The following is a 13364-nucleotide window of genomic DNA, read 5'->3' as shown; positions in this document are numbered from 1 at the left end:
TGTCTGTTTAAACACTTATGACCCCTACGCCTGGTTTTACACGCATACCCCGGTTTTTCATAACTGTGTGGGTATTCGGATACACCCGGACTGTCGGATCCGGGGGCTGAAGCGAAAAGGTCCGCCATGACAAATGATTTTCAATCCGGCTAGGGAGTACATGAGCCCATTCAAATTACATAGTTATATAGACTGGTTGTACTCTTCCTCTATACCATCCAACAGGCTGTCTAGCTTACAATCCTGTTGGGAATACTTTGCAGCTAACGCTACTTGATCATATACCAGACTAACGGGTATCTCTTGTCCATCTGACCCATCCGGTCCGACTTCGGCCATATGGTTCGGGTCAGCCTTGGCGTATCGCGTCTTCACCATGGCCCAAGCTTCTCTCGCACCTTGCCGGCAAGCTGATATCTTCCATAATCGGAAGCGCTGCTGTGCTCCTTTGAGCATCTCTACAAGTTCGCTCATGCCTCCTAGCAGGGAAGTGGACGGCCACAAAGCATGGGCAATACCCTGCATCACCTGCCGGGCTCGTTCATGCAGTTGTGAAAGCTCTTGCAGCATATCGCCTGCGGAACCGGGCATCTCCTCTTCAGGGCGGCCCGTCAACATACCTGCAGACATAACTCTGTCAATACGCCTCCTCGCCGAACTATACTACAGTTCGCTCAAGCACTTACTATAAATGCCGCGTCGAAGCCTCCGGTTCTCCTTCACGGAGTCCGCAAGCTGAGCCCGAACATCTTTCAATTCGATGCTCAGTCGGAGATTAGCATCTTGCAGCTTATTCTTCTCCTGAATAGACTGCGTTAGCACGCGTTTGCCCGCCTTCAGCTGACTTTGCAGATGCAGCTCATTATCTCCCACAGTCTTCGGATTTCCTCCAGGATTGTCTGCCGAATCTTTCGTCAGATTTATAAACCATGCCGAACAAACAAACTGGTAGAAGGAAATTATTACCAGAAGAAGCCTTTTTGGATTCCTCTTATTCGGCTGCATTGGCCTTCATTTGGGCCTTACATTCCTCCAGCTCTTGAGACAACTGGGCATTCTTCTCTACAAGAACCTATGCATTTAATGATCCTTAAATTAGTTGTGCCAACTGTTTCAAGTCTCAGGGGCTACTACTACACATACTTATTAAATTCTCTTACCCGTATATCCTTCACATACTGGTCCGTTGCTCTGGCAAGTCCATCTTGAGCATCGCGGATATATGTGTGTCCGGAATTGAAGGCATTGAACGCCTCTTTGGAAAAAATACCACCGCGGAGTACGGCCCGTCGGCGCCGGTGATTCATGGCGCTCTCCACTTAAGAATTTGTGGCGGAAAGCATATCCGTATCCTCCGCAGGAAGACAGTCTGGCACTGTCCCCGCATCAGCCTCCGCCTGCAAATCCGGTCCAGGAATCCGGCTGCTAGAGGCGTGGCCGGTAGGGTCCCCGGACATAGTCCGGCGTTTCCTGACAGGACATAATTAAAGCCATCACGCCTCGACAAAAAGACCAAATAAACCACGGGGCAAGTTTAATGAATACCTCTGTGCCTGTGTCTCGCTCCTAACCACCTTCCTTTTAAGCCTACCTTGTCTAGGCGCCTCTTGCTAAGGGGCTCCCACGGGTTCCGCACGGTGTCCCGACTGCCGTTTCTATAAAAGTACGGCATGTGAGCATAAGGTACGGCAAAACGAAGGAATTCTTTCGAAAGGTTGGAACCCCGACATTACTTACATGCGACACGGGAAGCAGTCGAGGATAATCCGCGATGATGGCCACTAAAGAGCCGCCACTGCTCGCCTGGTAGAAAGTCCCATCGACGAATTCCACGGATATGTCCGGATCTTCTTCAAGTCCGGGGTCGAGAGCCCGACCGGGATCCTCTGGCTGCGGAGAGGGGTTGTTGAACTCTTTCACGGCCTTCCTTAGTTCCTGTTTTGAAATGGCAAGGTAAATAATTGAGACAAAGAAGGTAAGAACAGATAGAGTCGAGTAAAAGATGACAACTTACCCAGCTTCGGGGGTTATACATGGAAAATCCATCCCGCGGTTTAATGCGGAGGAACTCCTCTTCTTCTCCTTTGTACAATTCAGACAGTATCCTTGCCAAAGATGTGGCAGAGTCCGGACCTTTGCGACCGCAGCGGGAGGCATCGTCTTCTCCATTGAAGTGCCACATGGGTTTTCCCCTATATTGAAGTGGCTGCACTCCCCTTATTACGCATATTGACATAACTTCGATTATTGTCAATCCTGATTTGGCCAGGGTTTTTATCCGGCTCATCAGATAGAAGACTTCCCTGTTATCTTCCTCCTGGGGGTTCCGAGGGTGCCAGCTTTGGCGTTTCTTCAGCGCAGTATTGGTAAACTCAAGAAGGCCCGTCCGGACTGGGTCCGGAAGGGGAACATCATTGACATAAAACCACTCCGAGGGCCAGTCTTCGGATGCCTTCTTTGGAGTACCGGGCAGGTATCCGGTCTGCACGATGCGCCATATTTTGGCTCCGCCCACTTGATATATGGATCCCTCCTGGTTGCGGGGGACGAGGCAAAATAACCTCTTCCATAACTCGAAATGAGCTTCACAGCCCAGGAACATCTCGCAGAGGGCAACATAACCCGTGATGTGCAGTATGGAGGCGGGGGTAAGATTATGCAACTGGAGACCATAGAACTCCAGGAGCCCGCGGAGTAATGGGTGGATTGGAAACCCAACGCCTCTTAGCAGATATGGGACGAGGCATACTCGCTCCCCCCGAGATGGATTAGGGAATCTCTCCGCTTGCTCCCAGCCATTATAGGTGGCTAGTCCAGATCGGACGGGGACCATGTATGCGGGCGGAAGGAGCTCTTTGGTCTGCAGCTCTATTAGGTGGCTATGAGGGATGGAACACTTTTCCCAATCCCCTGGTTTTGAGCTAGGGGAGCGACGAGCAGGGCTGCAGAGACCGGTCATGATGGGATGGCCTCTTTTGGACGCGCTCTACGGAATGCGTGCTTGGGAGAAGGTGGTGTGATTTGGATCTGAGGATCCCCGCCTCCTCAAATAGACGGCTTACCTACGGGATTAGGGTGGAAAATATAAAAATGCCTCGGCCTCTCGCCTTCGATCGACACGTGGAGGTGGCCATTATTGAAGCATAGAAGCCGAGGAGTACAACCTTACTGGGAGGCCGGACACTATTCGTTGCGACAGGTGCACCAGATTTGGAGAAGAACCCGCCTTGCAATGCCGAAGACAATCTGCGGGCCGGACTCATTGTCATTGAAGCCTGGTTCGGGGGCTACTGAGGGAGTCTTGGATAAGGGGGTATCCGGACATTCGGACTATATACTTTGGCCGGACTGTTGGACTATGAAAATACAAGATTAAAGACTTTGTCCCGTGTCCGGATGGGACTCTCCTTGGCGTGGAAGGTAAGCTTGGCGATCCGGATTATAGATCTCCTTCTCTGTAACCGACTTTGTGTAACCCTAGCCCCCTCATGTCTATATAAACCGGAGGGTTTAGTTCATAGGACAACAACAATCATACCATAGGCTAGCTTCTAGGGTTTAGCCTCTCTGATCTCGTGGTAGATCAACTCTTGTAATACTCATATCATCAAGATCAATCAAGCAGGAAGTAGGGTATTACCTCCATCGAGAGGGCATGAACCTGGGTAAACATCGTGTCCCCAGCCTCCTGTTACCATTAGCCTTAGACGCACAGTTCGGGACCCCCTACCCGAGATTCGCCGGTTTTGACACCGACAACGAGGCTAACATCCCTCTTGAGAAGATCTCGGATGCGGCTTTGTAATGTCACCACATCATTCACTAGCCCCCAGTCCAGCCCTTTGTTGACCATGATGCCAGTTGAGGCGGAGGGCCCGGGCGGAAGGCGGGGGTGGCCGCCCACTTTGTACCTCGGGGCGCTGTGATGTAAAACCACTCCCGTTGCCATAGGTCGGACACCTCCGGGAAGGAACCCTTTGGCCATAGGGCCTCGGCACCTTTGCTTATTATAGCGCCTCCACACTCCGCTTGTCGCCCGACAATCATCTTCGGCTTCACATCAAAGGTCTTGAGCCACAAACCGAAGTGTGGGGTAATGCGGAGGAAGGCTTCACACACGATGATAAACGACGAGATGTGAAGGATGGAATCCGGAGCTAGATCGTGAAAATCTAGCCCGTAATATTGATCCATCATTTTCAAGAAAGACGTGATAAATACAAATAATATGAGGCAACCTCAATTCCATTTTTGTAGTTTTCTTATATCAACCAAACTAGTGATAAAATAAGAAACTAAATGATTCAATTGCAAGATCTAAAAACATACCTTCAAGCACTCACCTCCCCGGCAACGGTGCCAGAAAAGAGCTTGATGTCTACTACACAACTTATTCTTGTAGACTTGTGTTGGGACTCCAAGCGCACGGTTTTGTAGGACAATAGAAATTTTCCCTCAAGTGGATGACGTAAGGTTGATCAATCCGTGGGAGGCGAGGGTGAGGATGGTCTCCCTCAAACAACCTTGTAATCAAATACAACAAATATCTTGTGTCCCCAACACACAAATACAATGGTAAACTGCATAGGTGCACTAGTTCGGTGAAGAGATGGTGATACAAGTGTAGTATGGATAGTGGATATAGGTTTTTGTAATCTAAAAATATAAAAACAACAAGGTAGCAAGTGATAAAATAGAGCACAAACGGTATTTCAATGCTTAGAAATAAGGCCTAGGGTTCATACTTTCAGTAGTGGAATCTCTCAGCAGTGCTAACATAATTGAATCATATAACATTCCCTCAATGTGCGACAAAGAATCACTCCAAAGTTTTTATCTAGCAGAGAACATAAGATGAAATTGTTTGTAGGGTACGAAACCACCTCAAAGTTATTCTTTCCGATCAATCTATTGAGCTATTCCTGTAAGTGCCACAAACAACCCCAGAGTTCATAGTAAAATAACACCATATGATAAGCATCAAACAACTCTATTGTCACCTAGATACTCCAATGTCACCACAAGTTTCCGTGAGTCAATTATGCAATACACATCAAACAACTTCAGATTCATAATATTCATTCCAACACAAAGAACTTCCAAGAGTGCCCCAAGATTTCTACCAGAGAAAGTACGACGAAAACGTGCATCAACCCCAATGTCACCTCGGGAATCCATGAGTTCAGTGCAAAACATACATCAAGTGAATCAATATAATACCCATTGTCACCACGGGTATTCATATGCAAGACATACATCAACTGTTCTAAAATACATAAAAGTATTCAATCCGATAATAGTGAAACCTCAAATGTGAAAACTCAATTCATCACAACAAGATAGAGATGGGGGAAAACATCATATAATCCAACTATACTAACAAAGCTCGCGGGTACATCATGATCGTGCCAAATCAAGAACATGAGAGAGAGACCAAACACATAGCTACTTGTGCATACCCTAGCCTTGAGGGTGAACTACTCCCTCCTCATCATGGTGGCCGCTTGGATGATGAAGATGGCCTTCGGTGGTGATTTCCCGCTCCAGCAAGGTGCCAAAACATGGCTCCAAATAGTATTTTGAAGGTACAATGGCATGCAGCGACATAGTCAAAGTTCTAGGGTTATTTATGGTGGTTTCTCTATTTTTAGGATTTTTTGGCGTCGGTACCACGCGAAGATGGGCTACAAGGGGCCCATCAGGCACTAGGGCGAGTCCACCCCCTGGGTGCGCCCTAGTGCTTGTGGGGCCCTCGGGGCTCTTTCGTCCTTCCCATGAAGCTTCAGGGGTCTCTTTTGTTCAAAAAAGGTCATCAAAAAGTTTCGGCCCATTTTGAGAACTTTTATTTTTGCACAAAAAATAACACCACGGTAGTTTCGCTGAAAACAATGCCAGTCCGGGTTAGTTTCATTCAAAAGATACCAAAACCATATAGAATTGCTGTAAAGATGGCATGAATACTTCATAAATTATAGATACGTTGGAGAAGTATCAATAGTTTGCTTGTTTTATGGTTTCCATGGCTTATATTGGTCAATATAAATTGTGGAAATGATAAGGTACAGTAGGCATTCTATGAGAAAAATTATGAATCTTGTCTTGACAGTACCCAAGTGAATGATTTGCTCTTTATCATACTAACTGATCTCACAAAGTTCCGTTGAGTTTTGTGTAATTGAAGTTTTCAAGTTATGGGTGAGATATTGATATGAGGAGAATGAAGTGTGGAAAGACCATAATCTGGGGATGCCCAAGGAACCCCAAGGTAATATTCAAGGAAGACCCAAGCAACTAAGATTGGGGATGCCCCGGAAGGCATCCCCTTGTCTTCAACATTATCGGTAACCTTACTGGAGCTATATTTTTATTCGTCACATGATATGTGTTTTGCTTGGAGCATCATTTTATTTTGTTGATATTTGATTGTTTTTATTTAGAATAATGTTTTGTATCTTTTATTTTAAGAAAATTGTCAAGTATAGCCTTTACCATGCTCAATTTGCACATTCATGAGTTGTTGTTTCAAAACAGAAAGTTTTCCGTTATTGCATGAATTCTCTAGAAAAGTCACAGTGTGATAAAAGCTTGAGATTTTGATACAATATGCTATGATAAGTTTTCTATAGTGTGGTAAATTTGCAGAATTTTTTTAGTTAAATAAGTATGGATCCTTCTTCATCCTTTACAGATTGTTCTGTTTAGACAGGTTGTTGTTATGTTTGCATATGTATCCTTGTTTAATGATTCTATTCGAGGATAGGAGTATTAAATATGTAGGGGCATTTAGTATGCAATGTTAAATATTAATTTTAGTGATTTGTTACAGTAGAGAATGATAAGGTTTTGCACTGATTTATAATAACTTATCTCATGAGTTCTTGTTGAGTTTTGTGTGGATGAAGTTTTTAAGATTTAAGGAAACCGTGATATGAGAGGAATTAAGGAGACACACGAGCTCAAACTTGGGGATTCCCAAGACATCCCAAGTTAATATTCCAAGAAGTCTCAAGCATCTAAGCTTGGGGATGCTCCGGTAGGCATCCCACCTTTTTTCTTCATCAACTATCGATCAGTTTTGGTTGAGCCCAAGTTTTTTTTGCTTCTTCATAGGATATGTGCTATTATTGGAATGTCATTTTTTTGTTTTCTTTGTTGTTTGAGTAAAACACTTCAGACATGAAATTTTTAAATGAGAGAGAGTCCTCACATAGCTACCTATTTATTTAACTACTCATTTGATCTTTACTTATATTTTTTGGAGTAGTTTTTCGAATACTCTCATGCTCCAGTTATATTATTTTGAGAGTTGATGATATTGATGAAATTTTGCACAAGCTATGAAATTGGTCCTAATATGATGGATATTCAAGAGGGATATAATAAAAATCACATAGATCACTGAATATGATAAGTTTGATTCCTTGTAATAGTTTTGTGATATGAAGATGATAATATGTGAGTAATTGTGGTTTAGTAAGAATATTGGTGTTAAGGTTTGTGATTCTCTATGCATGCACGTAAAGTCAATAATTATGCAACAAAGTTATATCCTACTTACGGTGCATTATTCGGTGTTAGTTATGTTCAATGCATGTTTATGACCGTTTTCATTTTCTAGTTGGGCGCTTCTCAATCTATTTGCTAGCCTCCATTTGTACTAAGTGAGAAATGCTACTTGTGCATACAATTCCTAAAACCTAAAGTTATGCCAAATGAGCCCGCCATACCTACCTATATGCGGTATTTACATGTCGTTCCAAGTAAATTTGTATGTGCCAACTCTAATTATTCAAAACATTTTTCTGTTTTGTGTGCCCGTACCGCTCATGGGGCGGCAGGGGGTGGCTAATATCTTCCATGTTAGGTGGGTTATTCTCATTATGATTGTTTGTTCATTTGTCATTGCACGAGAAAGTGGCAAATAATAGGGATGCCCAGCCTCGAAATGAATTAAAATGAAAAAACTATAATAAATTCCTTGGAAAGTTGTTGGTATGGAGGGCACCCATGGATAATCTATCCATGGATTGTGAAAGAATAGTGGAAAGAGAATGAACTTTATTTTCTGTTTGGGAACCGCCTATAATGTGTCTGGCATGAAAGATGTTGGGAACTATCAGTCGTGTCGTTGACAGGAAAAGCATGCCTCTCAAAATAATTTTTTAACTCTATTTTAAACCTTGAGCTCTGGCACCTCTATAAATCTCTGCTTCCCTCTGCAAAGGGCATGCCTGTTTACTTCTATGCAATTTTTTATTTTTTATTTGAGTCTTCACTTTGTCTTATAAGCACCAACTCGAGAGCACTATTGTCAAACTTGTGCATTGGGTGTAGCTAATATTGAGTGTGTTACATGAATGGATCAATTTTTTAGTATGACAGACCAGGGATAACTTTCTTTAGTGTTGATATTTTGAAAGGCATGATTATTTGTTGGTATGCTTGAGTATTTATGTCAAACTATAGATTATTGTTTTGAATTATTTGAATCTCAATATTCATGCCACAAAATAAAGACTGAATGATGAATATGATAGGTAGCATTCCACATCAAAAATTCTGTTTTTAGTTTCTACTTTATCATGACGTGTTTTATGAGAAAGAGTTGTTGTTCTGATGCTAAGGAAAGTGATTAAAATTGTCATTAATCAAACTTCTACACTATGCTAGCATTCACAACTCAAAAATTATTTCTTTTATCATTTACCTACTTGAGGACGAGCATGAATTAAGCTTGTGGATGCTGATACGTCTCCAACGTATCTATAACTTATGAAGTATTCATGGCATGTTTACAACAATTCTAAATGGTTTTGGTAGGATTTGAATGGACCTAACCCTGGCTGACACAGTTTTCAGCAGAACTACCGTGGTGGTGTTTTTTGTGTAGAAATAAAAATTATCGGAATGGGATGAAACTTTTTGATGATTTTTTTGGAACAAAAGAGACCCGAAAGCTTTGTGGGAGGACCAGAAGAGCCCTGAGGTGCCCACGAGGCACGAGGCCGCGCCCAGGGCGGTGATGGTGCCGTGGTGCCTCGTGGGCCCATCTTGACGTGAGACTGACGCCAAAAACTCGTATAAATAGAGAAACCCCCAAAAATAACTATAGTTCTTTGACTCCACCGCCGCAAGTCTTTGTACCTTCGAAATACCATCTGGAGCCCAGTTCTAGCACCATGCCAGAGGGGGAAATCATCACCGGAGGCCATCTTCATCATCCTGGTGGCCACCATGAGTAGGAGGGAGTAGTTCACCCTCTAGGCTGGGGGTATGTACAAGTAGCTATGTGTTTGATCTCTCTCTCTCTCTCTCATGTTCTTGGTTTGGCACGATTTTGATGTACCATGAACTTTGTTAATATAGTTGGATCATATGGTGTTTCCCCCCTCTCTATCTTCTTGTGATGAATTGAGTTTTTACCTTTGAGGTTTTACTGTTATCGGATATAATACTTTTATGGATTTGAGAACAGTTGATGTATTTCTTGCATATGAATACCCGTGGTGGCAACGGGGTATTATATTGATTCACTTGATGTATGTTTTGGAATTCAACTCGCGGATTCCCGAGGTGGCATTGGCGTAATCTATGCATAGGGGTTGATCCATGTTTTCGTCCTACTTTCTTCGGTAGAAATCTTGGGGCACTCTTTGAAGTTCTTCGTGTTGGATTGAATATTATGAATCTGAAGTTGTTTGATGCGTATCGTATAATTGACTCACAGATACTTGTGGTGACATTGGAGTACCTAGGTGACATTAGAGTTATTTGATGCGTATCATATGGTGTTATTTTAGTACGAACTCTAGGGCTGTTCATGACACTTATGGGAATAGCTCAATAGATTGATAGGAAAGAATAACTTTGAGGTGAATTCATACGCTACAAACATTTTCCTCTTATGTTCTCCGCTAGATAACAACTTTGGCGTGATTCTTTGTGGCACATCGAGGGATTGTTATATGATTCAATTATGTTAGCACTGTTGAGAGATTGCACTAATGAAAGCATGGACCTCAGGCCTTATTTCTAAGCATTGCAATACTGTTTGTGCTCCGTTTTATCACTTGCTACCTTGTTGTTATATATTTTCAAATTACAAAAACCTATATCTACTATCCATACTACACTTGTATCACCATCTCTTCGCCGAGCCACTGCACCTATACATTTTTTCATTGTATTTGGTGTGGTGGGGACACGAGAGATTTGTTGTATTTGATTGCAGGGTTGTTTGAGAGAGACCATCTTCATCCTACACCTCCCACGGATTGATAAACCTTAGGTCATCTATTTGAGGGAAAATTGATATTGTTCTACAAAACTTTGTGCTTGAAGGCCCAACACGAGTCTAGAAGAATAAGTTGCATAGTAGAAATCACTATCCAACGTGACTCACCCAAAACGCACGGACTGCACCTGACGTTGAAATCCCGAAAACCAACACCAAACTGGGGGAGGGGAAGGTTTGGGGAGTCGTATGTCGACACGTCAGACTCAAAGACCCTTTAGCCACCCCAAAACCACTTTCCCACGATGTTCGCTCTAGAGCATTCAACTTGACGAACTATACGCCTACTCACATTTACGACTGACTTGACCGATGTGACAGTTGAGAAGCTCTCTTCGTCTGTCTGCATTCATGTCGTTGCGACCACCGGTAAGCCTAGTCCAACTGCAAACATTAAACCCCACTACTCCGTCTGCTCTCGCTATCTAAGACGACATACCACTTCCTAAAATCCTACCACTACGAGCCCTTCTCCCACCACCCGAGCCACCGTCCAACCGCCCATTCTCATCCCTTTGCACTGTTGTCCACCGTAGCCATGGTTGTATCTGCTTGTTCATGGTGGAGTAAGCTTTCACCAAGTCATGACGCCAAAATCACATTGGAGGTCCATGTCATGGACGTCCGAAGCGAGGACCGCATTGAGGCGCTATGAGCTCTCCGAATTCAAGCTAGGAGAAGGAGGAAGGTGACCCCATGACCATGGCGGAGATCGTGATGGAGGATGTGGCGACGAAGGAGGAGGAGCAGGCGCCCGCACCGATGAAGGAGCCGCCGCTGTCGGGGTCTAGCCCACTATAAAAGAGCATCACTACAACATGGTGCTGGATAAGGCAGGGAAGGAGGAGCAGGCGCCCGCGCTAGTGGAGGAGCCGTTAGAGCATCCACAGTGTGATGTTTTGCTGCCTCTAAGGCCATAAAGGCAGACGCTATACACTGTGAGAACAGCCTCTAAGCCAAATTTGCTAAGCATCAATGCTATGCTTGGAGGCAGCCTCCAACTCTGTCCATGCAATAAAATAATTCATTGGCCCTACATGTCATAGAAGAAGAGTATGCATGTGTCATGTCAAAGAGGTTGAAAAGGAGCCCCTTGGTAATCAATATATTATACATAGTGGGGACACCTTAGGGGCTGGTAATATTTGTTATACACTGCGGAATTTTGAGCTGACTCTAGCAGCAGGACGTGGGTCCCAGCTTGGAGGCAAGCCAGCCTCTAAACACTGTGGATGCCCTTAATGTTGCACGTTCATACCGCCGGACGCAGAGGGGAGCCCCCTGGCTCCATTCTCATATAGAAAACGAAATCAAAAGCTTAATCCCGTTCTTTCAGATCAATATATTCAGCTATCCCCCCTAAAAAAACCAGCTATTCGCGCCTTCCCCTTAAAAAAAAGCTATTCCCGCCCCGTCTGAGGAAAAAGAAGAAGTTATTCCCGCCCACGTTTTTGCGACCACAGCAGCAAATCAGGATCGTCCATGGAAACAGCATCGGACGCTTCATACCTTCCCACGTCACGGATCCGAGCCACCGAACCCTCCACCAATCAGCGCCCACACCTCTCCCTGTATAAACCCATCAGCCCCGCTCCTTCTTCCCGCACATCTCGTTCCAAATCTCCCAATCTTTCCCGCACAAACAAGCCTGCACATTCCCCCCTCCCTCGGAGCAGCGATGGCGCCCAAGGCGGAGAAGAAGCCGGCGGGGAAGAAGCCCGCGGAGGAGGAGCCCGCGACGGAGAAGGCCGAGAAGGCCCCCGCCGGGAAGAAGCCCAAGGCCGAGAAGCGGCTGCCGGCGGGCAAGACCGCCTCCAAGGAGGGCGGCGGCGAGAAGAGGGGCCGGAAGAAGGGCAAGAAGAGCGTGGAGACCTACAAGATCTACATCTTCAAGGTGCTCAAGCAGGTGCACCCCGACATCGGCATCTCCTCCAAGGCCATGTCCATCATGAACTCCTTCATCAACGACATCTTCGAGAAGCTCGCCGGGGAGGCCGCCAAGCTCGCCCGCTACAACAAGAAGCCCACCATCACCTCCCGGGAGATCCAGACCTCCGTCCGCCTCGTCCTCCCCGGGGAGCTCGCCAAGCACGCCGTCTCCGAGGGCACCAAGGCCGTCACCAAGTTCACCTCCTCTTAGATTCAGTCTCTGGCAGCTGTAGTTGGGTGCTGTTTACCTAGAATTAGCATTGCTCAATGGAAATTGGTGGAGTATTGTTTAGTTCGTAGTTGGTTTGGTGATGTTACCGTGTCATCATGGGACTGATCGATCTGAAATACTAGCAATGATCTGGTGCATCTTTTGGGAAGCCTCTGTTCTGAACTAGTTACTCGTTTGATGCATGTCCCAACTATCTGACTGTTCTCTGTCATGTGATCGTAGTTGATGTTATGTTTTTGTTACCATATGATTTTGCTTTTGGAGACTTGGAGAATCATATGCCAATTTGGCTGAAGAAACCAGTTTGTTTCCATTTATTGGACATTTTTTGAGAGCCAGCTGCATTGCAGGGATCAATCAGCAATCAGATATTCTGAAAAATAACAACGAATTTGACAGATTGGTACTCTTTGTGACACAAAGATACCAAATCTCTAAGGTAATGCTGGTGTTGCAGGCTATGTACACGGACAACAATGGCTAAACATCTATAGCTTCTGAAACTGTCTTTCATCATCATGCTCTGCTGACACTGCAGCAATTCAAAGATTGTTGAACTGCATTATTGCCTGGTGAGTGCTTCATTTTCCCCTTTCAAGTTACCTTCCTGATTTCGGTGGTCTGATATTGATTCCCGTAGGTGTATGGAGGCTATCCTGAAACCATGAAGAAAAAAGCCCGGCTCCTGTTTTCCATCGTTTACCTGAGATATTCTTGCAAACTGCTACTCCCTTTGTAAACTAATATAAGAGCGTTTAGATCACTAAAGTAGTGATCTAAACGCTCTTATATTAGTTTACAGAGGGAGTACATATTTCTGTACGTCAGAGATATAATGAGGCTGCACAGGCATGGTTTTCAAGATATAATGCCGATCTTTTATCATACTGCACCTGCCTGTGATCGGAT

General features: G+C 44.7%; 1 protein-coding gene across 1 annotated transcript; it reads left to right on the top strand.

Moving 5' to 3' along the window:
• The first annotated feature begins 11893 nt into the window (after window positions 1–11893).
• On the top strand, window positions 11894–12603 carry LOC123123408 (histone H2B.1-like). Its single transcript, XM_044543914.1, has one exon. It carries the CDS (start codon window positions 11973–11975, stop codon window positions 12432–12434), a length of 462 nt encoding a protein of 153 aa, XP_044399849.1. The 5' UTR covers window positions 11894–11972; the 3' UTR covers window positions 12435–12603.
• Window positions 12604–13364: the final 761 nt, after the last annotated feature.

Source organism: Triticum aestivum, chromosome 1B, assembly GCF_018294505.1.
Source record: "Triticum aestivum cultivar Chinese Spring chromosome 1B, IWGSC CS RefSeq v2.1, whole genome shotgun sequence".
NCBI classification, from domain to species: Eukaryota; Viridiplantae; Streptophyta; class Magnoliopsida; order Poales; family Poaceae; genus Triticum; species Triticum aestivum.
The sequence above is the reverse complement of the archived record's forward strand: the minus strand, read 5'-3'. Positions and strand labels throughout refer to the sequence as shown.